The sequence below is a fragment of the Rana temporaria genome, chromosome 5 (genome assembly GCF_905171775.1).
Source record: "Rana temporaria chromosome 5, aRanTem1.1, whole genome shotgun sequence".
Lineage (NCBI taxonomy): Eukaryota > Metazoa > Chordata > Amphibia > Anura > Ranidae > Rana > Rana temporaria.
In genome coordinates this window covers 5,037,216-5,059,494 of record NC_053493.1, presented here as the reverse complement: position 1 = coordinate 5,059,494, position 22,279 = coordinate 5,037,216, and the positions used below count along the sequence as shown (strand labels likewise).

At 46.3% G+C, this 22,279-nt stretch overlaps 1 protein-coding gene across 1 annotated transcript; it reads right to left on the bottom strand.

Moving 5' to 3' along the window:
• Window positions 1-5,396: 5,396 nt before the first annotated feature.
• On the bottom strand, window positions 5,397-21,519 carry LOC120939719 (mucin-2-like). Its single transcript, XM_040352047.1, has 3 exons — window positions 14,181-21,519; window positions 12,184-12,260; window positions 5,397-7,599 (listed from the first exon to the last, which is right to left on the bottom strand). The coding sequence occupies exons 1-3, from the start codon at window positions 21,517-21,519 to the stop codon at window positions 7,492-7,494; spliced, it is 7,524 nt and encodes a 2,507-aa protein (XP_040207981.1). The 3' UTR covers window positions 5,397-7,491.
• Between the last annotated feature and the right edge of the window lie 760 nt (window positions 21,520-22,279).

The window sequence follows — 22,279 nt, the reverse complement described above, 5'->3', positions numbered from 1 at the left end:
CTACACAGTAAGAGCGACTTGGCTCAAGTGTTATGTAACAAAATAGTCGCTATCACACCAACTGCTTTCAGATGGTTTTAAACAGCAACCACACAGTAAGAGCGACTTGGCTCAAGTGTAAAGTAACAAAATAGTCGCAGTCACACCAACTGCGTTCAGATGGTATTAAACAGCAACCACACAGTAAGAGCGACTTGGCTCAAGTGTAAAGTAACAAAATAGTCGCTGTCACACCAACTTCGTTCAGATGGTATTAAACAGCAACCACACAGTAAGAGCGACTTGGCTCAAGTGTAAAGTAACAAAATAGTCGCAGTCACACCAACTGCGTTCAGATGGTATTAAACAGCAGCCACACAGTAAGAGCGACTTGGCTCAAGTGTTATGTAACAAAATAGTCGCTGTCACACCAACTGCGTTCAGATGGTATTAAACAGCAATCACACAGTAAGAGCGACTTGGCTCAAGTGTAAAGTAACAAAATAGTCGCTGTCACACCAACTGCGTTCAGATGGTATTAAACAGCAACCACACAGTAAGAGCGACTTGGCTCAAGTGTAAAGTAACAAAATAGTCGCAGTCACACCAACTGCCTTTAGTTGCTATTAAGCAGCACGCACGCAGTAATAGCGACTGCGGTCAAATGCGATTTAACAGCACGCACGAAGTGACACCAACTGCCTTTAGTTGCTATTAAACAGCACGCACGCAGTAATAGCGACTGCGGTCAAATGCAATTTAACAGCACGCACGCAGTGACACCAACTGCCTTTAGTTGCTATTAAACAGCACGCACGCAGTAATAGCGACTGCGTTTCTGTGCAATTCAATAGCCCAGTTGCATTACCAGTGAATGCGCTTCTGTGCAAATAAATTGCACACGTGCAGTAACAGGTAATGCGTCTGTGTGTGCAATTAACTAGCACACGTTAAATAACACAGAATAATTATATTTAAAGTAAATCCCTAATGCAGGCAATACAACACGTTAGAGCGCTGCATGTAGAACAATCTCCTGCCTGACAGATACTAATAGATAAACTAGCTGAGCTGTACAGTTTATAAATATATTGACAACGCCTAAGGATGTGAATATATTCTCTACAAACTGTACTTTTAACTATACTGACTACACTTCCTACTCTATCTATCTATCTATCTATCTATCTATCTATCTATCTATCTATCTATCTATCTATCTATCTATCTATCTATCTGGTTAAGACACTGTGGGCCTGATTCCCAAAAAAGCTGCCTAACTTAACTTTCAGCAGTTAAGTTACACTGACTTAAAATCTCTACCTAAGTGCCTGATCCACAAAGCATTTACCTAGAAATTTCAGGCCGTGTAACTTAAGTGCCTCTGTCGCAAGGCGGTCCTCCTCTCCGGGGGGCGTTTAAAATTTAAATGAGGCGCGCTCCCGCGCCGGCCATACTGCGCATGCGTGTGACATAATTTTCCCGACGTGCAGCGCGCGAACGTAATTGACGCCGATCTTTGTGGATTGCGACGGGACACTAAAGTTGCGACGGGTGAAAAAAAATATACGCGCCGGGAAAACAAATAATTATTAAAAAAAATGACAGCGTCGTTCAGCATGCATTCCTGAGAGGGAGAACTCCATGCCAATTTTCAAAGAAAAAACCGGCATGGGTTCCCCCCCCCCAGGAGCATACCAGGCCCTTAGGTCTGGTATGGGTTGTAAGGAGACCCCCCCTACGCCGAAAAATCGACGTAGGGGGTCCCCCTACAATCCATACCAGACCCGTATCCAAAGCACGCTACCCGGCCGGTCAGGAATGGGAGTGGGGACGAGCGAGCGCCCCCCCCCCTCCTGAGCCGTGCCAGGCCGCATGTCCTCAACATGGGGGGGTTGGGTGCTCTGGGGCAGGGGGGCGCACTGCGGGCCCCCCCACCCCAGAGCACCCTGTCCCCATGTTGATGAGGACAGGACCTCTTCCCGACAACCCTTGCCGTTGGTTGTCGGGGTCTGCGGGCGGGGGCTTATCGGAATCTGGGAGTCCCCTCAAATAAGGGGGCCCCCAGATACCGGCCCCCCACCCTAAGTGAATGGATATGGGGTACATCGTACCCCTACCCATTCACCTGTAGGCAAAAAGTTAAAGTTATTAAACACACAACACAAGGGTTTTTAAAATAATTTATTATTCTGCTCCGGAGGCCCCCCCTGTCTTCTTTATTAGCTCTAATACCAGGGGGGGGCTTCTTCTTCTTCCGCTCTCCGGGGGTCTTCTTCCACTCTCCGGGGGGGTTTCTTCTTCCGCTCTCCGGGGGGGGTCTTCTCCGCTCTCCGGGGGTCTTCTTCTATCTTCGCCGCTCTCCGCTGTTGACTCGGCGAACCCCGGTTCTTCTGCAGCTGTCCGGTGCCTTCTTCAGCGCTGGCTGCCTGCTATCTTTGTGTGTTAGCTCAGTTAGTAACAGGCAGCCAGCGCGGTCTTCTGTGACGTCAGGTTCTTCTTCTCCCCTCTTCCGATGTTGACTCGTCGCCTCTTGACACTGCAATGATGGAAGCGCGCCTTGCATCCCATTTATATAGGCATCACCGTCCCATCATGCTCCGGTAGGTACCCACGTGGTGGGTGCACGTGGGTAGGCACCCACCACGTGGGTACCTGCCGGAGCATGATGGGACGGTGATGCCTATATAAATGGGATGCAAGGCGCGCTTCCATCATTGCAGTGAGAAGAGGCGACGTGTCAACATCGGAAGAGGGGAGAAGAAGAACCTGACGTCACAGAAGACCGCGCTGGCTGCCTGTTAGTAATTGAGCTAACACACAAAGATAGCAGGCAGCCAGCGCTGAAGAAGAAGGCACCGGACAGCTGCAGAAGAACCAGGGTTCGCCGAGTCAACAGCAGAGAGCGGCGAAGATAGAAGAAGACCCCCGGAGAGCGGAGAAGACCCCCCCCCCGGAGAGCGGAAGAAGAAACCCCCCGGAGAGTGGAAGAAGACCCCCGGAGAGCGGAAGAAGAAGCCCCCCCTGGCATTAGAGCTAATAAAGAAGACAGGGGGGGCCTCCGGAGCAGAATAATAAATTATTTTAAAAACCCTTGTGTTGTGTGTTTACTAACTTTTACTTTTTGCCTCCAGGTGAATGGGTAGGGGTACGATGTACCCCATATCCATTCACTTAGGGTGGGGGGCCGGTATCTGGGGGCCCCCTTATTTGAGGGGACTCCCAGATTCCGATAAGCCCCCGCCCACAGACCCCGACAACCAACGGCAAGGGTTGTCGGGAAGAGGTCCTGTCCTCATCAACATGGGGACAGGGTGCTCTGGGGTGGGGGGGCCCGCAGTGCGCCCCCCTGCCCCAGAGCACCCAACCCCCCCATGTTGAGGGCATGCGGCCTGGCACGGCTCAGGAAGGGGGGGGGGCGCTCGCTCGTCCCCACTCCCATTCCTGACCGGCCGGGTAGCGTGCTTTGGATACGGGTCTGGTATGGATTGTAGGGGGACCCCTACGTCGATTTTTCGGCGTAGGGGGGGGTCTCCTTACAACCCATACCAGACCTAAGGGCCTGGAATGCTCCTGGGGGGGGAACCCATGCCGGTTTTGAATTTAAAAATTGCCGTGGAGTTCTCCCTCAGGAATGCATACCAAATGCCGTCGCTTGAATGGGCCTTTACAAGGTGTGACTAACTTTCCACATTGTAAAACCAGCCCTAGTTTTGCGCAAGCAAATCGGAACTTACGCAGAAATCACAGTGCTGAAAAGCTGATGAAAAGCGTTGTGGATCTGCTTAAGTCCTCATTTGCATACTCAAAGCTGCATTTCCATGAGAAATGCCTCCAGCGGCGGATGCGGTACTGCATCCTAAGATCTGGCCGTGTAAGTGTCTTACACATGTCAGATTTTCTGCCTAACTTTGGAAAAAGCCTTTTGAGGATCGTTTCCAAAGTTAGGCACAGACTGAACAGCAGTTCCGCCTGCGTATCTCTTTTGGGAATCAGGCCCTGTGTCTCTATCTCTCTATCTCTCTCTGTCTGACTGACTGATCTCTAGAACCGCCAACACACTACACTAGGCAGCCGTGCAGGCTGCCTTTTATAGTGGGGGGCGTGTACTAATCCCCCTGAGCCATAATTGGCCAAAGCCACCCTGGCTTTGGCCAATTATGGCTCTTCGTTTTTTGAGCGCTGTGATTGGCCAAGCATGCGGGACATACAGCATGCTTGGCCAATCATCAGCGCTCAACGCCCCAGTGAATTATGGGACGTTTTGTGTCATTCGAATTTGGCGCGAACGACCCGTTTTGTTCGATTTTCGACGAACAATCGAACGACCGATGTTCGATTCGAACATACGTTTGAATCGAACGCGGAGCTCATCCCTAGTGCAGAGTGTAGCAGGGTGCATGGAACAGGGTGTATGGTGCAGAGTGTAGCAGGGTGCATGGAACAGGGTGTATGGTGCAGATTGTAGCAGGGTGCATGGGGCATGATGTATGGTGCAGGGTGCATGGGACAGGGTGTATGGTGCAGATTGTAGCAGGGTGCAGAGTGTTAAGCGAAGTCGGATGCATGCTGTAGAGTGCTAAGTGTAGCAGGGGTGTACAGTGGAGAGTGTAGCAGGGTGCAAAGTGTTAAGTGAAGTCAAATGCATGTAGTAGAGAGCTAAGTGTAGCAGGATGCATCGAACAGGGCTGTATGGTGCAGAGTGTAGCAGGGTGCAGAGTGTCAATCGAAGTCGGATGCATGTCATAGAGTGCTAAGTGTAACAGGGTGCAAGGGACAGGGGTCTCATTCATGCCAAAGGGGTTCTATCGTGTTGATGTCAGGACTCTGCCAGTCAAGTACCGCCACCCCAAACTTGCTCATCCATATCTTTATGGACCTTGCTTTGTGCACTGGTGCGCAGTCATGTTGGAACAGGAAGGGGCCGTCCCCAAACTGTTCCCACAAAGTTGGGAGCATGAAATTGTCCAAAATTTCTTGGTATGCTGACGCCTTAAGAGTTCCCTTCACTGGAACTAAGGGGCCAACCCAACCCCTGAAAAACAACCCCACACCATAATCCGCCCCACACACCATAACCCCCCTCCACCAATTGATTTGGACTAGTGCACAAAGCAAGGTCCATAGAGATACGGATGAGCGAGTTTGCGGTGGAGGAACTTCACTGGCCTAAACCTGATTCGACACCTTTGGGGTAAATTAGAGCAGAGACTGTGAACCAGGCCTTATCATCCAACATCAATGCCTGACCTCACAAATGCACTTCTGGAAGAATGGTCAAACATTCCCAGAGACACCCTCCTAAACCTTGTGGACGGACTTCCCAGAAGAGTTGAAGATGTTTTAGCTGCAAAGGGTGGGGCCAACTCAATATTGAACCCTGCGGACTGAGACTGGGATGCCATTAAAGTTCATGTGTGTGTAAAGGCAAGCGTCCCAATACTTTTGGTAATATAGTGTATGTTAATTGTTTTTTGGTTTATACAACAGTGATACTGGATGCACTGGTGATATATGCTCATTGAGCCATTTATTGGAAAACTACTTGGAAATTCACACACACACATCATTGAATGGTGTGTATAAAAAAATTGAATTTGTTTCTCAATATATTAATAATTATAATTTGCTCCTATTTCTACAGCACAGTCTTTAACATATTGTAGACTTTTTTAGAGTTGAGATTCCAGCTCCTTCTCCATAAAGCCACGTAGATCTTCGAGGGCGGAAGCTCATTGCAATCAGTGCCACTCAGTGGCCATAGACAGTAATAGTTCATCCTACTCATCCTATTGTGAGATTAGCATGGAAGTACTGTGGAAGTCTTGGGAACGGCCATACTTTGTAGTACTTTTATTTTGTTGATTTTCAGCACATGTGATGTATCTTCAAGAGCGTGCCTCTTTCTAGGTAAAATAAGGATTGCAAGGAGATTCCATAGTTTAGAGAGGATAGATTGGTTTCACGAGTCTTGCTTGAAGGACAAGGTTTGAAAACTTTGTGGTGAACACCATTGAAGTCTGTGGAGGGTAAATCTTGTTATTCACTTCAAGCCAATAAGGAAGCTTTTCTCAAACAAAATGCATGGGAATCCCGGCACTGCCATGGGGGCAAACACCAATGCCAAAAAGAAAAAAAAAGAATTATGATCTTTGGGGGCGAAAGCTCATTGCAATCAGTGCCACTCAGTGGCCATAGACAGTAATAGCTCATCCTACTCATCCTATTGACTCCAGGCCTGTGAGATTAGCATGGAGGTACCATGGAAGTCTTGGGAACGGCCATACTTTGTAGTACTTTATTTTGTTGATTTTCAGCACATGTGATCAAGAGTGTGCCTATTTCTAAATAAAATAAGGATTTCAAGGAGATTCCATAGTTTAGATGAGTTTCACGAGTCTTGCTTGAAGGACAAGGTTTGAAAACTTTGTAGTGAACACCATTGAAGTCTGTGGAGGGTAAAAACAGGTATTCATTTCAGGCCATTTGGAAAGCTAATAAGCAAGCTTTTCTCAAAAATGCATGGGAATCCAGGCACTGCCATGGGGGCAAACACCAATACCAAAAAAAAGAAAAAAGGCACTTAGATCTACAGGGGCGGAAGCTCACTGCAATCAGTGCCACTCAGTGGCCATAGACAGTAAAAGTTCATCCTACTCATCCTATTGACTCCAGGCCCATGAGATTAGCATGGAAGTACCGTGGAAGTCTTGGGAACGGCCATACTTTGTAGTACTTTTATTTTGTTGATTTTCAGCACATGTGATGTATCTCAAGAGTGTGCCTCTTTCTAGGTAAAATAAGGATTGCAACGAGATTCCATAGTTTAGAGAGGATAGATGAGTTTCACGAGTCTTGCTTGAAGGACAAGGTTTGAAAACTTTGTGGTGTACACCATTGAAGTCTGTGGAGGGTAAATCCTGTTATTCATTTATGGGAATCCAGGCACTGCCATGGGGGCAAGCACCAATGCCAAAAAAAAAAAGTGAGCTCCTCTTACTGTGAGCCCATCCTTTAACAAAAAAGAGGTCTGGGTTATCTATTCCTTCAAACCCGTTGGCTCTTGTGACTGATTAAAGACAAAGGCATTGCATTGCATTATATGTTGTTCCTTCTTTGTTTTGCTGGTCAACCTACAAAGTTTTTCTATCCAAATTCTTGGAGTTCAGGTATCCCCGGCATTCACCATGAACCCATAGTCTGTGAAGGGTAAATCCTGTTGTTCATTTCAGGCCATTTGAAAAGCCAATAAGCAAGCTTTTCTCAAACAAAATGCATGGGAATCTAGACACTGCCATGGGGGCATGCACCAATGCCAAAACAAAAAAAAAGGGACTTTCTCCTACTGTGAGCCCATCCTCTTAACAAAATTTCTATTCAAATTCTTGGCGTTTCGGGTATCCCCGGCATTCACCATGAACCCATAGTAGTTGAAAACCTGAACCTCATCCCTATAGTTCAATGAATGCAATACTGATTGGAATCCTCAGAAAGTGTACTCTTTTATGATTCCTATGAGCTGGGAGGAAGGACTGAAGAGCAATGCACGGAGATCCTGTCCTTCCCATAGGTCAGGGTGAAGTCTGCAGTCTGAAACTTGATGAAGAGATTTGAGCAGGTCTGCAAAAAAATAAAAAATCCTGTAAACATCAAATGCATACCAAAGCTGAATCAAAAATTTATTCAAGAGTACAACTACTATAATAATATGGAGGGAATCGCATCTACAGTGACTTCCTAACCGGAGCAAGATCCTTGTTCGGTGGAAGAGGAATGAAGAGAGAGTGTACTTTGGGCAGGGCTATGAAACAGTGATCACAGCCTGCAATACTGCTGGCTGCCTTTAGAGGGCAATTAACCCAAATTTAGCTGGCACACCCAGGCATGTAGGTGGGGCCTATATTAGGAAACCTAATTTGGGATCAATCAGTGTTACTCATGTCGTGCTCACCCCCACCCCCACTAGTGCCACCCCCAATCATGTGCCCGACCCTTTTCGGGCGCCGGGAGCCTGAATTACAGCGGGGGTATTTTTTGGAAGCACCTGATTAGAGCGTAGGCTCTAATAAGTGTCCAAAAAGATGAACAGTAGGCGCCATGCTGGGTGCTCACTCTTCACTCAGTGTTGTGTTAGGAAAGCGAATGAATATTTGCTTTCCTAACACTGAACCGCCTCTCAGCCAATCAGGTGCTCGGGTCCGTTACCTGTCACCTGATTGTCTGAAACGACAGGCACTGTGATTGGACGCCACCTATCAGGCATCCAATCACAGCAGAGGACATGAAGAGAGGACAGGAAAAGACATCGAGGAGCGTGGAGGACATCGCCGTGACCCACTGCCCCAATGAGACAAGGTAAGTGCAGGGCGGGTGAGAATGTACACTGGCAGCATTTGATGGGCACAGTAGCGGCAATTTATGGGAACACTGGCAGCAATTGGTGGGCACACTGGCAGCAAATTGTGGGCACAGTAGCAGCAATTGATGAGCACACTGGCAGCAGTTGATGAGCCCACTGGCAGAAATTGATGGGTACAGTAGCTGCATTTGATGGCACACTGGCGGCAATTTATGGGTACAGTGGTTGCGTTTGATGGGCACAGTGGCTGCAATTGATGTTTTTTTTTTCTGTTTGTTTGCGCCCCGCCAGAAATTTGGAGCACCAGCCGCCACTGCTGGTCACATATTTTTGCTTTTTGGATATGCAGTTTTTTCTCCCTCTTTTCTTTTTTTTGTCTTTTCTCTTCTTTCTTTTTATTATTTATTCTTTTACTCAGATTGTAGATTTTACTATTTCAGCTTGAAGCCATGGAATTGCTTTCGTTTACTTAGATGGATATGATGTTATACATGTGTCGTGTGTCTCTTTTAAATTATTTACACATATGTATCTATTTTTATACATATATACACTAGTACATTTCTATATAGTAACCCAGGAGTTTTATGTTGATGTCTATTTTTGATTTTGTTTTTGCATTCCTTGTCGTCATTGAGAAACAAGAAGCGGGGAATGATTTTGTTACATGTTTTTGTATGTGTCTTCTTCTTATATTCTATATTTGGATACTTAGTTACACATAATGGTGTAACATAATGAGTCATTCCCTCTCTCATAGTCTTCAACGAAAAGCATTTGGTGTAAAGCAGTTAAGATGTGCGGTTACTGGCCACCCACACACACCTGTGCATATGGGTTGGAGAGGGGGCTGGGCCTATTTAAAGTGTAAGTTCACCTTTACAGAAAAATCTGTAAGGTGAACTTACACAGGTCCCCCTCCTTGGCCCAACCTGGACCTCCGCTATCTCCGGTTCTAAGCCCCGGCAGGCCCGTCGCTACAGGACAGGCAAAACAAACAATTTCTTGGGGCCCTGAGCTGGCCTGGGGCCCCCAACTTCCCTTTCCCAGGCTGTAGCGTGGCCGAGCTCCTCTTTCTTCCACCTGGAGTCCTGTCAGACTGATAGGGGACTGTGGAAGAGGCGGGGGGAAGAGGAGCACGACCACGCTACAGCGGCAGCCTACAGGGAAGAACGGGAGGTAAGAATAGAAAAATAAATTAGTGTAGCGTTAACGTAGGCTTTGCATGCGGGGGGGGTGCTTGGGGGCCCCCATTTTGCTTGGGGCCCCCAAATTCCTTCAAACAGCCCTAAGCCCCGGTATATCCACGCCAGGAGCCCAGGGCTTAGAAACCCTCTCTGCAGCCACGCGTCTTCTCCATAGCTGACAGGACGGGCTATGCGGCTGCTGATTGGTCGGCGCCACCCATGTGACAGCGCTGACCAATTAGAATGCTCCAAAACGTCCCTGCTGACGAGTGATATTTTGGACATTCAGCTCAGGTGATTTTTAAGCCCCCGGACTCCTGGCGCGGACATACCAGGGCTTAGAAACATAGATCGCCGCGATCCAGGTCAGTGGGACTGGGGGGGGGGGGCTGTGTAAGTTCACCCTACAGAGTCTTCTGTAAAGGTGAACTTACCCTTTAAAGTGGTTGTAAAGCCTGTTCAACCACTTTTACATACAGGTAAGTCTAAATGAAGGTTTACCAGTAGGTGCTCGAAAAATCTCCTAAACCTCCGCGGATTAGGAGATATTTACAGAAATGACAGGCGCCGATGTCTACAGCGCATGCGCGGCAGACAACGGTGCAGGTGCACTTTAGCAACTCTCTCGTTCTGGGAGGATGTCATATGAAGTCCTCGCCTTCCCAAGCCACTAGGGGGCACGCGCGCCCGCCGCGTCACTGGGAACCCGATGCGCGTACCTGGCGGCCGCGATGTCCGCCGGGCACCCGCGATTGGCCAGTAACTGAGCAGGACCGTGGATCTGTGTGTGTAATGATGAGGTGTAAACACAGAGATCCACATCCTGTCAGGGAGAGGAGACCGATGCTATGTCCCTTGTACATAGGGATAACCATCGGTCATCTCCTCCAGTCAGTCCCCTCCCCCCACAGTAAGAATCACTCCCTAGGGAACACGTTAACCCCTTGATCACCCCCCCTAGTGTTAACCCCCTTCCCTGCCAGTCATATTTATACAGCAATCAATGCATTTTTATAGCACTGATAAATGTGAATGGTCCCATAAATGTGTCAAAAGTGTCCGATGTGTTCGCCGTAATATCGCAGTCCTGACAAAAATCGCAGGTCGCCGCCATTACTAGTAAAAAATAAATAAATAATAAAAATGCCATAAAGCTATCCCCTATTTTGTAGCCGCTATAACTTTTGCGCAAACCAATCAATAAACGCATATTGCGTTTTTTTTTTTTTTACCAAAAATATGTAGAAGAATACGTATCGGCCTAAACTGAGAAAAAAAATTGTTTACATTTTTTTTATATTTATTATAGCAAAAAGTAAAAAATATTGTGTTTTTTTCAAACTTGTCGCTCTTTTTTTGTTTATAGCGCAAAAAATAAAAACCGCAGAAGTGATCAAATACCACCAAAAGAAAGCTCTATTTGTGGGGGGGGGGGGGGGAATGATTAACACTTCATTTGGGTACAGTGTTGCATGACTGCGCAATTATCATTCAAAATGTGATGCTGCGAACACACGACCGTTTTTGCAATTTTTTTTAATTGGTCGTTAACCACTTAAGACCCGGACCTTTATGCAGGTAAAGGACCTGGTCAGTTTTTGCGATTCGGCACTGCGTCGCTTTAACTGACAATTGCGCGGTCGTGCGACGTGGCTCCCAAACAAAATTGGCGTCCATTTTTTCCCCACAAATAGAGCTTTCTTTTGGTGGTATTTGATCACCTCTGCGTTTTTTTTTTTTGCGCTATACACAGAAAGAAAATTTAGAAAAAAGTCAATATTTTTTACTTTTTTGCTATAATAAATATCCCCCAAAAATATATATAAAAACATTTTTTTTCCTCAGTTTAGGCCGATACGTATTCTTCTACCCATTTTTGGTAAAAAAAATCGCAATAAGCGTTTATCGATTGGTTTGCGCAAAATTTATAGCGTTTACAAAATAGGGGATAGTTTTATTGCATTTTTATTCATTTTTTTTTCTTTACTACTAATGGCGGCGATCAGCGATTTTTTTCGTGACTGCGACATTATGGCGGACACATCGGACACTTTTGACAAATTTTTGGGACCATTGTCATTTTCACAGCGAAAAATGCATTAAAAATGCATTGTTTACTGTGAAAATGACAATTGCAGTTTGGGAGTTAACCACAGGGGGCGCTGTAGGGGTTAAGTGTGACCTCATCTGTGTTTCTAACTGTAGGGGGGTGTGGCTGTAGGTGTGACGTCATTGATTGTGTTTCCCTATATCAGGGATCACACGATCAATGACGGCGCCACAGTGAAGAACGGGGAAGCTGTGTTTACATACGGCTCTCCCCGCTCTTCTGCTCCGGGGACCGATCACGGGACTCCAGCGGCGATCGGGTCCGCGGGTCCCGCGGTCTTGGAGCTTCGGACTGGGTCGCGGGCGCGCGCCCGTGACCCACGGCTGGGCACTTAAAGAAGACGTACCTGTACGTGGATGTGCCATTCTGCCGACGTATATCTGCAGGAGGCGGTCCTTATGTGGTTAAAGCGATGCAGTGCCGAATCGCAAAAAGTGGCCCGGTCATTAAGGGGGCAAATCCTTCAGGGGCTGAAGTGGCTGAGATGTTCAGAAATATTGGTACGGGGAACAGTTTGGTATCCTTGGATCTGTTTTGAGTGGAATTACCTTTTGTACAAATGCGTTGATTATATTTGTATCCGCAGGGATGGAGCTCCGCATGTAGACCTTCATGGCAATGGAGCCTGTAAGATACAATAGTTCAGTGATAATGGAAAACATACATTGGGGGAGATTTACTAAAACCGAGAAGTGCGGAATCTGGTGCAGCTGTGCCTGGGAGCCAATCAGCTTCCAGTTTATTGGGAAGGTTTGATTGAACGGGTTGACGTTGGAAGCTGAATGGATTTGATTGGTGATTGAATTTGTTTATGCTTGGCCTATCGGTTGGGTAATGTTCTGGGGGGAGATTTACTAAAACCGAGAAGTGCAAAATCTGGTGCAGCTGTGCCTGGGAGCCAATCAGCTTCCAGGTTTAACTGTACAAGCTGAGGTTGGAAGCTGATTGGCTCCCAGGCACAGCTGCACCAGATTTTGCACTCTCCAGTTTTAGTAAATCCATCCCACATGTTCTAGATCAGGGGTCTCCAATCTTTCTAAACAGGGGGCCAGTTTTCCATCCTTCAGACTTTAGGAGGGCCGGACTGTGGCCATTGGAAGTAGAAAATGATCTCAGCATTAGTGTGAAAAAACAATGACCCATCATTGGTGTCAGTGGGAAGAATAGTGACCCATCATTGGTGTCAGTGGGAGGAATAGTGTCCCATCATTGGTGTCAGTGGGAGGAATAGTGTCCCATCATTGGTGTCAGTGGGAGGAATAGTGTCCCATCATTGGTGTCAGTGGGAGGAATAGTGTCCCATCATTGGTGTCAGTGGGAGGAATAGTGTCCCATCATTGGTATCAGTGGGAGGAATAGTGCCCCATCGTTGGTGTCACTTGGAGGGATTGTGCCCCACCATTGGTGTCATTGGGAGGAATAGTGTCCCATCATTGGTATCAATGGATGAAATAGAGCCTCAAGGGTCGGGTAAAAGTAAGCAAAGGGCCACATCTGGCCTCCGGGCTGCAGTTTCTTGTCAAACTCCATTTTCTTGTGGGCCACATCGGCATTTTGGTTTCCCTCAAAGGCCGGTTGTATCAGCACCCTGGTCTGTGTACTGTGCAGGGGGTCCGTGTACTGTACAGGCGGTCTGTGTACTGTGCAGGGGGTCCGTGTACTGTACAGGCGGTCTGTGTACTGTGCAGGGGGTCCGTGTACTGTACAGGCGGTCTGTGTACTGTGCAGGGGGTCTGTGTACTGTGCAGGGGGTCCGTGTACTGTGCAGGGGGTCCGTGTACTGTGCATGGGGTCTGTGTACTGTACAGGGGGTCCGTGTACTGTGCAAGGGGTCCGTGTACTGTGCAAGGGGTCCGTGTACTGTGCAAGGGGTCTGTGTACTGTGCAAGGGGTCTGTGTACTGTGCACGGCGGTCTGTGTACTGTGCAGGGGGTCTGTGTACTGTGCAGGTGGTCTGTGTACTGTGCAGGGGGTCCGTGTACTGTGCAGGGGGTCCGTGTACTGTGCAGGGGGTCTGTGTACTGTGCAGGGGGTCTGTGTACTGTGCAGGGGGTCCGTGTACTGTGCAGGGGGTCCGTGTACTGTGCAGGCGGTCTGTGTACTGTGCAGGGGGTCCGTGTACTGTGCAAGGGGTCCGTGTACTGTGCAGGGGGTCCGTGTACTGTGCAGGGGGTCCGTGTACTGTGCAGGGGGTCCGTGTACTGTGCAGGGGGTTCGTGTACTGTGCAGGGGGTCTGTGTACTGTGCAGGGGGTCCGTGTACTGTGCAGGCGGTCTGTGTACTGTGCAGGGGGTCCGTGTACTGTGCAAGGGGTCCGTGTACTGTGCAGGGGGTCCGTGTACTGTGCAGGGGGTCCGTGTACTGTGCAGGGGGTCTGTGTACTGTGCAGGGGGTCCGTGTACTGTGCAGGGGGTTTGTGTACTGTGCAGGGGGTCCGTGTACTGTGCAGGCGGTCTGTGTACTGTGCAAAAACTGTGCAAAAACTACAAGGTGTAAACCATTTTTTATATGGGATATGGAGATGTTTGGGTGAAATATTACTCACCTGCTGGACTTCTGGTTGGAACGATGGAGCGCGGCGTGCTGCTGATAGTAGTAGTGCTATTTCTTGTATAAGATGGCGTAGACCATACAGACGATGATGGATGAGTAGTGGTCTTTGTGGTAAAAGATCCTGTTGTTGGCACTGAGGACTGAGGTGTTGAAGGTAATGTGGTCCAAGCCCGTGCTGTTGAAATATTTGAGGATTCCGACACTATAGCCGTTGTTGTTGTTGTTGTTTTAGTGGCAGATGGTATTACGGTCATGGTACTACTAGATGGCTCTGTGGTCTTATCAGATGGTGGTGTTGTCGGAGCTGTTGACGTAGTCGATGATGTAGTAGATGTAGTGTTGACTAATGTACTAGTAGATGGTGATATAGTATTTCCGATAGGAATAGTAGATGGTGTTGCAGTCTCAGCTAGAGGAGTGGTAGATGATGTAGTAGTGTCGGCTAATGTACTAATAGATGGCAATATAGTATTTCCGATAGGAATAGTAGATGGTGTTGCAGTCTCAGCTAGAGGAGTGGTAGATGACGTAGTAGTGTCGGCTAATGTACCAGTAGATGGTGATATAGTATTTCCGATAGGAATAGTAGATGGTGTTGCAGTCTCAGCTAGAGGAGTGGTAGATGACGTAGTAGTGTTGGCTAATGTACTAGTAGATGGCGATATAGTATTTCCGATAGGAATAGTAGATGGTGTTGCAGTCTCAGCTAGAGGAGTGGTAGATGACGTAGTAGTGTCGGCTAATTTACTAGTAGATGGTGATATTGTATTGCCAATAGGAATAGTAGATAGTGTTGCAGTCTCAGCTAGAGGAGTGGTAGATGCTGCTGTGCTTTTGGCTATGGAAATAGTAGATGAGTTTGTTATCTCACCCATTGGTATAGTAGATAGGTTTGTGGTCTTAGTGTCTACAGTGGTAGATGGTGTTTTCATCTCAGCTACTGGAGTAGTATTTTGTCTTGTAGTATTGAAAATAAGAGAAGAGTATGACATTGTAGATTCAGCTAAAGGAGTGTTAAATGGTGTTGTGGTTGTAGTAACTTGAGCAGTTGCAGTGGGTATTGTAGTCCTTGCTACTGGGGTACTAGTTGGAGTGGTCTCAACTGAAGTGGTAGTTGTGCTCTCAGCAACTGTAAAGGTAGAGGCTGTTGAGGATTTAGCCATTGGAGCTGTAGTTAGTGTTGTAGTACTAGCTACATGAGTAGCAGAAGATGTTGTGGACTGAGGTACTGGAGTAGTAGACGCCGTGGTCTCATCCTTTGGAGTAGTAGATGATATTGTGGACTGAGGTACTGGAGTAGTAGACACGGTGGTATCATCATTTGGAGTAGAAGATGATGTTGTGGACTGAGGTACTGCAGTAGTAGATGCTGTGGTCTCATCCTTTGGAGTAGTAGATGATGTTGTAGACTGAGGTACTAAAGTAGTAGACGCTGTGGTCTCATCCTTTGGAGTAGTAGATGATGTTGTGGTCTGAGGTACTGGTGTAGTAGACGCCATGGCCTTATCCTTTGGAGTAGTAGATGATGTTGTGGACTGAGGTACTGCAGTAGTAGACGCCATGGTCTCATCCTTTGGAGTAGTGGATGATGTTGAGGACTGAGGTACTGCAGTAGTAGACACTGTGGTCTCATCCTTTGGAGTAGAAGATGATGTTGTGGACTGAGGTACTGATGTAGTAGATGCCGTGGTCTCATCCTTTGGAGTAGTAGATGATGTTGTGGACTGAGGTACTGGTATAGTAGATGCCGTGGTCTCATCCTTTGGAGTAGTAGATGATGTTGTGAACTGAGGTACTGGAGTAGTAGATGCCGTGGTCTCATCCTTTGGAGTAGTAGATGATGTTGTGGACTGAGGTACTGCAGTAGTAGACGCCGTGGTCTCATCCTTTGGAGTAGTGGATGATGTTGAGGACTGAGGTACTGCAGTAGTAGACGCTGTGGTCTCATCCTTTGGAGTAGAAGATGATGTTGTGGACTGAGGTACTGATGTAGTAGATGTCGTGGTCTCATCCTTTGGAGTAGTAGATGATGTTGTGGACTGAGGTACTGCAGTAGTAGACGCCGTGGTCTCATCCTTTGGCGTAGTGGATGATGTTAAGGACTGAGGTACTGCAGTAGTAGGCACCGTGGTCTCATCCTTTGGAGTAGTGGATGATGTTGAGGACTGAGGTACTGCAGTAGTAGACGCTGTGGTCTCATCCTTTGGAGTAGAAGATGATGTTGTGGACTGAGGTACTGGAGTAGTAGATGCCGTGGTCTCATCTTTTGGAGTAGTGGATGATGTTGTAGCCTGAGGTACTGGAGTAGTAGACGCCGTGGTCTCATCCTTTGGAGTAGAAGATGATGTTGTGGACTGAGGTACTGGAGTAGTAGACGCCGTGGTCTCATCCTTTGGAGTAGTAGATGATGTTGTAATCTCTGTTGTTAGAGTAGTAGATAATGTTGTGGGTAAAGTTGCAGACTCAGATATCGTTAAATTTTCAATCTCAGTTGTGCTAAAAGTTGTGGACTTTGTTGTTGGCAAAATTACAGACTCGGCTGTAGGTAAAGCTTTGAGTAAGGTAGAAGTCTCTGCTGTGGGGATAGTTGCGGACTCCGTTGCGGTTAAATTTGCAGACTCAGTTATTAGTAAAGTTGAGGAATCGGCAGTGGTTAAAGATACCGACTGAGCTGTGATAAAAGTTTTGTTGATAGTTACAGATTCAGTTGTAGTTGAATTTGTTGACTTAGTTGTGAGTAAAGTCGAGGGTTTAGTAATGGTCAAAGTTCTGGGTAAAGTTGTGGGCTCAGTTGTAGTCAATGTTGTGGGTAAAGTTGTGGACTCAGTTGTAGTCAAATTTGCGGGTAAAGTTGTGGACTCAGTTGAAGTCAATGTTGTGGGTAAAGTTGTGGACTCAGTTGTAGTCAATGTTGTGGGTAAAGTTGTGGACTCAGTTGTTGTCAATGTTGTGGGTAAATTTGTGGACTCAGTTGAAGTCAATGTTGTGGGTAAAGTTGTGGACTCAGTTGTTGTCAATGTTGTGGGTAAAGTTGTGGACTCAGTTGTTGTCAATGTTGTGGGTAAAGTTGTGGACTCAGTTGAAGTCAATGTTGTGGGTAAAGTTGTGGACTCCGTTGTAGTCAAAGTTGTGGACTCAGTTGTAGTCAATGTTGTGGGTAAAGTTGTGGACTCAGTTGTAGTCAATGTTGTGGACTCAGTTGTAGTCAATGTTGTGGGTAAAGTTGTGGACTCAGTTGTAGTCAATGTTGTGGACTCAGTTGTAGTCAATGTTGTGGGTAAAGTTGTGGACTCAGTTGTAGTCAAAGTTATGGGTAAAGTTGTGGACTCAGTTGAAGTCAATGTTATAGGGAAAGTTGTGGACTCAGTTGTAGTCAATGTTATGGACTCAGTTGTAGTCAATGTTGTGGGTAAAGTTGTGGACTCAGTTGTAGTCAAAGTTATGGGTAAAGTTGTGGACTCAGTTGTAGTCAATGTTGTGGACTCAGTTGTAGTCAATGTTGTGGGTAAAGTTGTGGACTCAGTTGTAGTCAAAGTTATGGGTAAAGTTGTGGACTCAGTTGTAGTCAATGTTGTGGGTAAAGTTGTGGACTCAGTTGTAGTCAATGTTGTGGGTAAAGTTGTAGTCAATGTTGTGGGTAAAGTTGTGGACTCAGTTGTAGTCAAAGTTATGGGTAAAGTTGTGGACTCAGTTGTAGTCAAAGTTATGGGTAAAGTTGTGGACTCAGTTGAAGTCAAAGTTATGGGTAAAGTTGTCGAATCAGTTGTAGTCAATGTTGTGGGTAAAGTTGTGGACTCAGTGGTGAGTAAAGTTGAGGACTTAGTACCAGTTAAAGTTGCAGACTCAGTTGTGGTTAATGTTGTGGACTCAGTGGTGGTTGTGAACTCAGTAACCTTTAACGTTACAGACTCAGTAATGCTTAAAATTGCAGGCTCAGTCACAGGTAAAGTTGCAGACTCAGTAGTGGTTGAAGCTGTGGACTCAATAGCATATGAAGTCGCAGACTCACTAGTGGGTAAAGTTCTGGTCTCAGTACCAGTTACAGTTGTGGGCTCTGTAGTGGGTAACATTTCTGACTGAGTTGTGGATAAATCAGCAGACTCAGTAGTAGTTGAGGCTGTGGACTCCCTAGCGGTTGAAGCTGTGGACTCCATAGTGGTTAAAGCTTCAGACTGAGTTGTGGTTAAAGCTGTGAACTCAGTAGTAGTTAAAGTTGCAGATTCACTTGTGGTTAAAGTTGAAGACTCAGCAGTGGGTAAAGGTGTGGACTCGGTATCAGTTAAAGTTGCAGACTCAGTATTAGTGGAAGCTGTGGACTCAGTGGCTGGTAAAGTTGAAGAATGCTTTGTGGGTAAAGCTGTAGAATGAGTAACAAATAAAGATTTAGTAGCGGTTAAAGTTAAGGACTCCGTTTTGGCTAAAGCTGTAGACTCAGTAGCTGTTAAAGTTGCAGACTCATTTGTGGATAAAGGTGTTGACTCCGTAGTGGTTACAATTTCAGACTGAGTTGTAGTAATAGCTGTGGACTCAGTATATGTTAAAGTGGCAGACTCGGCTGTGGGTGAGGCTGTGGACTCAGTAGCTTTTACAATCGTAGATCCAGTGGTCATTAAAGTAGTGGACTCAGTGGTGGGTAAAGTTGTAGAATCATTTGTGGGTAAAGCTGTGGATGCAGTAGTGGTTAAAGTTGCAGACTCAGTTGTGATGGAAGCTGTGGACTCAGTTGTAGTTAAAGTTGCAGACTCAGTAGCAGTTAGAGTAGTGGTTAAGTTTTCAGACTCAGTTGTGAGTAAAGCTTTGGAGTCAGTAGCTGTTAAAGTTGTGGACGCAGTAGTGGTTAAAGTTTCAGACTCTGTAGATGTTATAATTGCAGACTCAGTTGTGATGGAAGCTGTGGACTCAGTAGCAGTTAAAGTTGTAGACTCAGTAGTGGTTAAATTTGCAGACTCAGTTGTAAGTAAAGCTTTGGAGTCAGTAGCTGTTAAAGTTGTAGACTCAGTAGCAGTAAAAGTTGTGGACTCAATAGTGGTTATGTTTGCAGACTCAGTTGTGAGTAAAGCTTTGGAGTCAGTGGCTGTTAAAGTTGTGGGCTCAGTTGTGGTTAAAGTTTCAGACTCTGTAGCTGTTATCATTGCAGACTCAGTTGTGGGTAAAGCTGTGGAATCAGTAAAAGTTGAGGTTGTTGACTCAGTTGCGGTTAAAGCAGTGGACTCAGTTGTGGTTAAAGCAGTGGACTCAGTTGTGGTTAAAGTTGTAGACTCGGAAGCAGTTAAAATTGCAAACTCAGTTGCGGGAAAAGCTGGGGAATCAGTAGCAGTTAAAGTTGTTGACTCCTTTGTGGACCCTGCTACAGACCCAGTAGAGGTTATAGTTGTAGATTCAGATGTGCTTAAGGCTATTAACTCAGTAGCTGTTAAAGTTGAAGAATCATATGTGGGTAAAGCTGGGGGCTCAATAGCAAAAGAAGCTGTGGACTCAGTTGTGGATAAAGATGTAGACTCATTTGCAGTTACAGTTGTGGACTCCATAGTGGTTAAAGTTTCAGACTCAGTTGAGGATAAAGCTTTGGACTCAGTAGAGTTTAAAGTTGAGGACTCGGTAGCTTTTAAAGTTCCAGACTCAGTCACAGTTGAAGTTGCAGACTCAGTTGTATTTAAAGTTGTGGACTCAGTTGTGGTTAATATTTCAGACTCAGTTGTGATTAAAGTTGTGGACTCAGTTGAGGATAAAGTGGTGGACTCCGTTGTTGTTAAAGTTTCAGAATCAGTTGTGGCTAAAGTTTCAGACTCAGTAGCTGTTACACTTGCAGACTCAGTTGTGGGTAAAGTTGTGGAATCAGTAAATGTTAAGGTTGTGGACTCAGTAGCGGTGAAAGCACTGGACTCAGTTGTGGTTAAAGTTGCAGACTCAGCTGTGGCTAAAGTTGTGGACTCGGTAGCAGCTAAACTTGCAAACTCAGTTGTGAGTAAAGCTGTGGAATCAGTAGAGGTTAAAGTTGTGGACTCCTTTGTGGACCCTGCTGTAGACCCAGTAGAGGTTAAAGTTGAAGACTCATTTGTGGGTAAAGCTGGGGACTCATGAGCAGAAGAAGCTGTGGATGAAGATGTAGACTCGTTTGCAGTTACAGTTGTGAACTCCATAGTGGTTAAAGTTTCAGACTCAGTTGTGGGTAAAGCTGTGGAATCAGTAGAGGTTAAAGTTGTGGACTCCTTTGTGGACCCTGCTGTAGACCCAGTAGAGGTTAAAGTTGAAGACTCATTTGTGGGTAAAGCTGGGGACTCATGAGCAGAAGTAGCTGTGGATAAAGATGTAGACTCGTTTGCAGTTACAGTTGTGGACTCCATAGTGGTTAAAGTTTCAGACTCAGTTGTGGGTAAAGCTGTGGAATCAGTAGAGGTTAAAGTTGTGGACTCCTTTGTGGACCCTGCTGTAGACCCAGTAGAGGTTAAAGTTGAAGACTCATTTGTGGGTAAAGCTGGGGACTCATGAGCAGAAGTAGCTGTGGATAAAGATGTAGACTCGTTTGCAGTTACAGTTGTGGACTCCATAGTGGTTAAAGTTTCAGACTCAGTTGTGGTTAAAGCTGTGGAATCCACAGCTGTTACAGTTTCAGACTCAGCTGTGGATAAAGGTGTGGACTCTGTAGAGGTTAAAGTTGTAGAGTCGGTAGATTTTAAAGTCCCAGACTCAGTCATGGTTAAAGTTGCAGACTCAGTATTGGGTAAAGTTGTGGTCTCAGTTGTAGTTAAATCCGTGGACCCGGTAGCAGGTAAAACTGTGGACTCCAACGTGGTTAAAGTTTCGGATAGCGTTGTGGATCGAGCTGTGGACTCAGTAGCTGTTAAAGCTGCAGAATAATTTGTGGGTGATGCTGTGGACTCCGTAGCCGTTAATGTTCTGGACTCAGTAGCAGTTATTGACTCATTTGTGGGTAACGTTGCAGACTCAGTAGATGTTAAAGTTGAAGACTCAGGTGTGGTAAAAGCTGTGGACTTAGTAGTGGTTAAAGTTACAGACTCAGTCGTGGGTAAAAATGTGGACTCAGTAGTAGATGAAGCTGTGGACTCAGGAGCTGTTAAAGTTGAAGATTCCTTTGTGAGTAAAGAAGTGGACTTCAGTCCACTTCTTGGGGACTCAGTTGTGGATAAAGGTGTAGACTCAGTACCAGCTACAGTTGCGGAGTCCGTAGTGGTTAAACTTTCTGACTGAGTTGTGGATAGAGCGATAGACTCAGCAGAGGTTAAAGTTGCAGACTCAGTAGTAGTTGAAACTGTGGACTCAACTGTGGGTAAAACTGTGGACTCAGTAGCAGTTATAGTTGTGGACTCCATGGTGGTTAAAGTTTCAGACTGATTTGTGGGTAAAGCTGTGGACTCAGTAGCACTTAGTGTTGTGGTGGACACAGAAACAGGTAAAGCTGTGGACTCAGTAGTGGTTAAAGTTACAGATTCAGTTGTGGATAAAGCTGTGGACTCAGTAGCTGGTAAAGTTGCAGACTCAGTAGTAATTAAAGTTGCGGCCTCAGTAGTACTTAAAGTTGCAGATTCAGTTGTGGTGAAAGCTATGGATTCAGTAGCAGTTAAAGTCAAAGACTCATTTGTGGGTAAAGCTGTGGACGCAGTAGCTGTTAAAGTTGTGAACTCAGTAGTGGTTAGAGTTGCAGATTCACTTGCGGTTAAAGCTGTGGACTCAGTTTTGGGTAAAGCTACAGAGCCAGTTGTGGTTAAACCTGTGGACTCAGCAGTGGCTGAAGCTGTGGACTCAGTAGTGGCTGAAGCTGTGGACTCAGTAGTGGCTGAAGCTGTGGACTCAGTAGTGGCTGAAGCTGTGGACTCAGTAGCAGTTAAAGTTGTGGTGGACTCAGTAACTGGTAAATCTGTGGACTCAGTAGTGGTTAAAGTTACAGACTCAGTTGTGGTTAAACCTGTGGACTCAGTAACAGTTAAACTGGTGGATTCAGAAGCTGTTAAATTTGCAGAATCAGTTGTGGGTGAGGCTGTGGACTCAGTAGCAGTTACAATTGCAGATCCAGTGGCCGTTAATGTAGTGGACTCAGAAGTGGGTATAGTTTTAGAATCATTTGTGGGATCA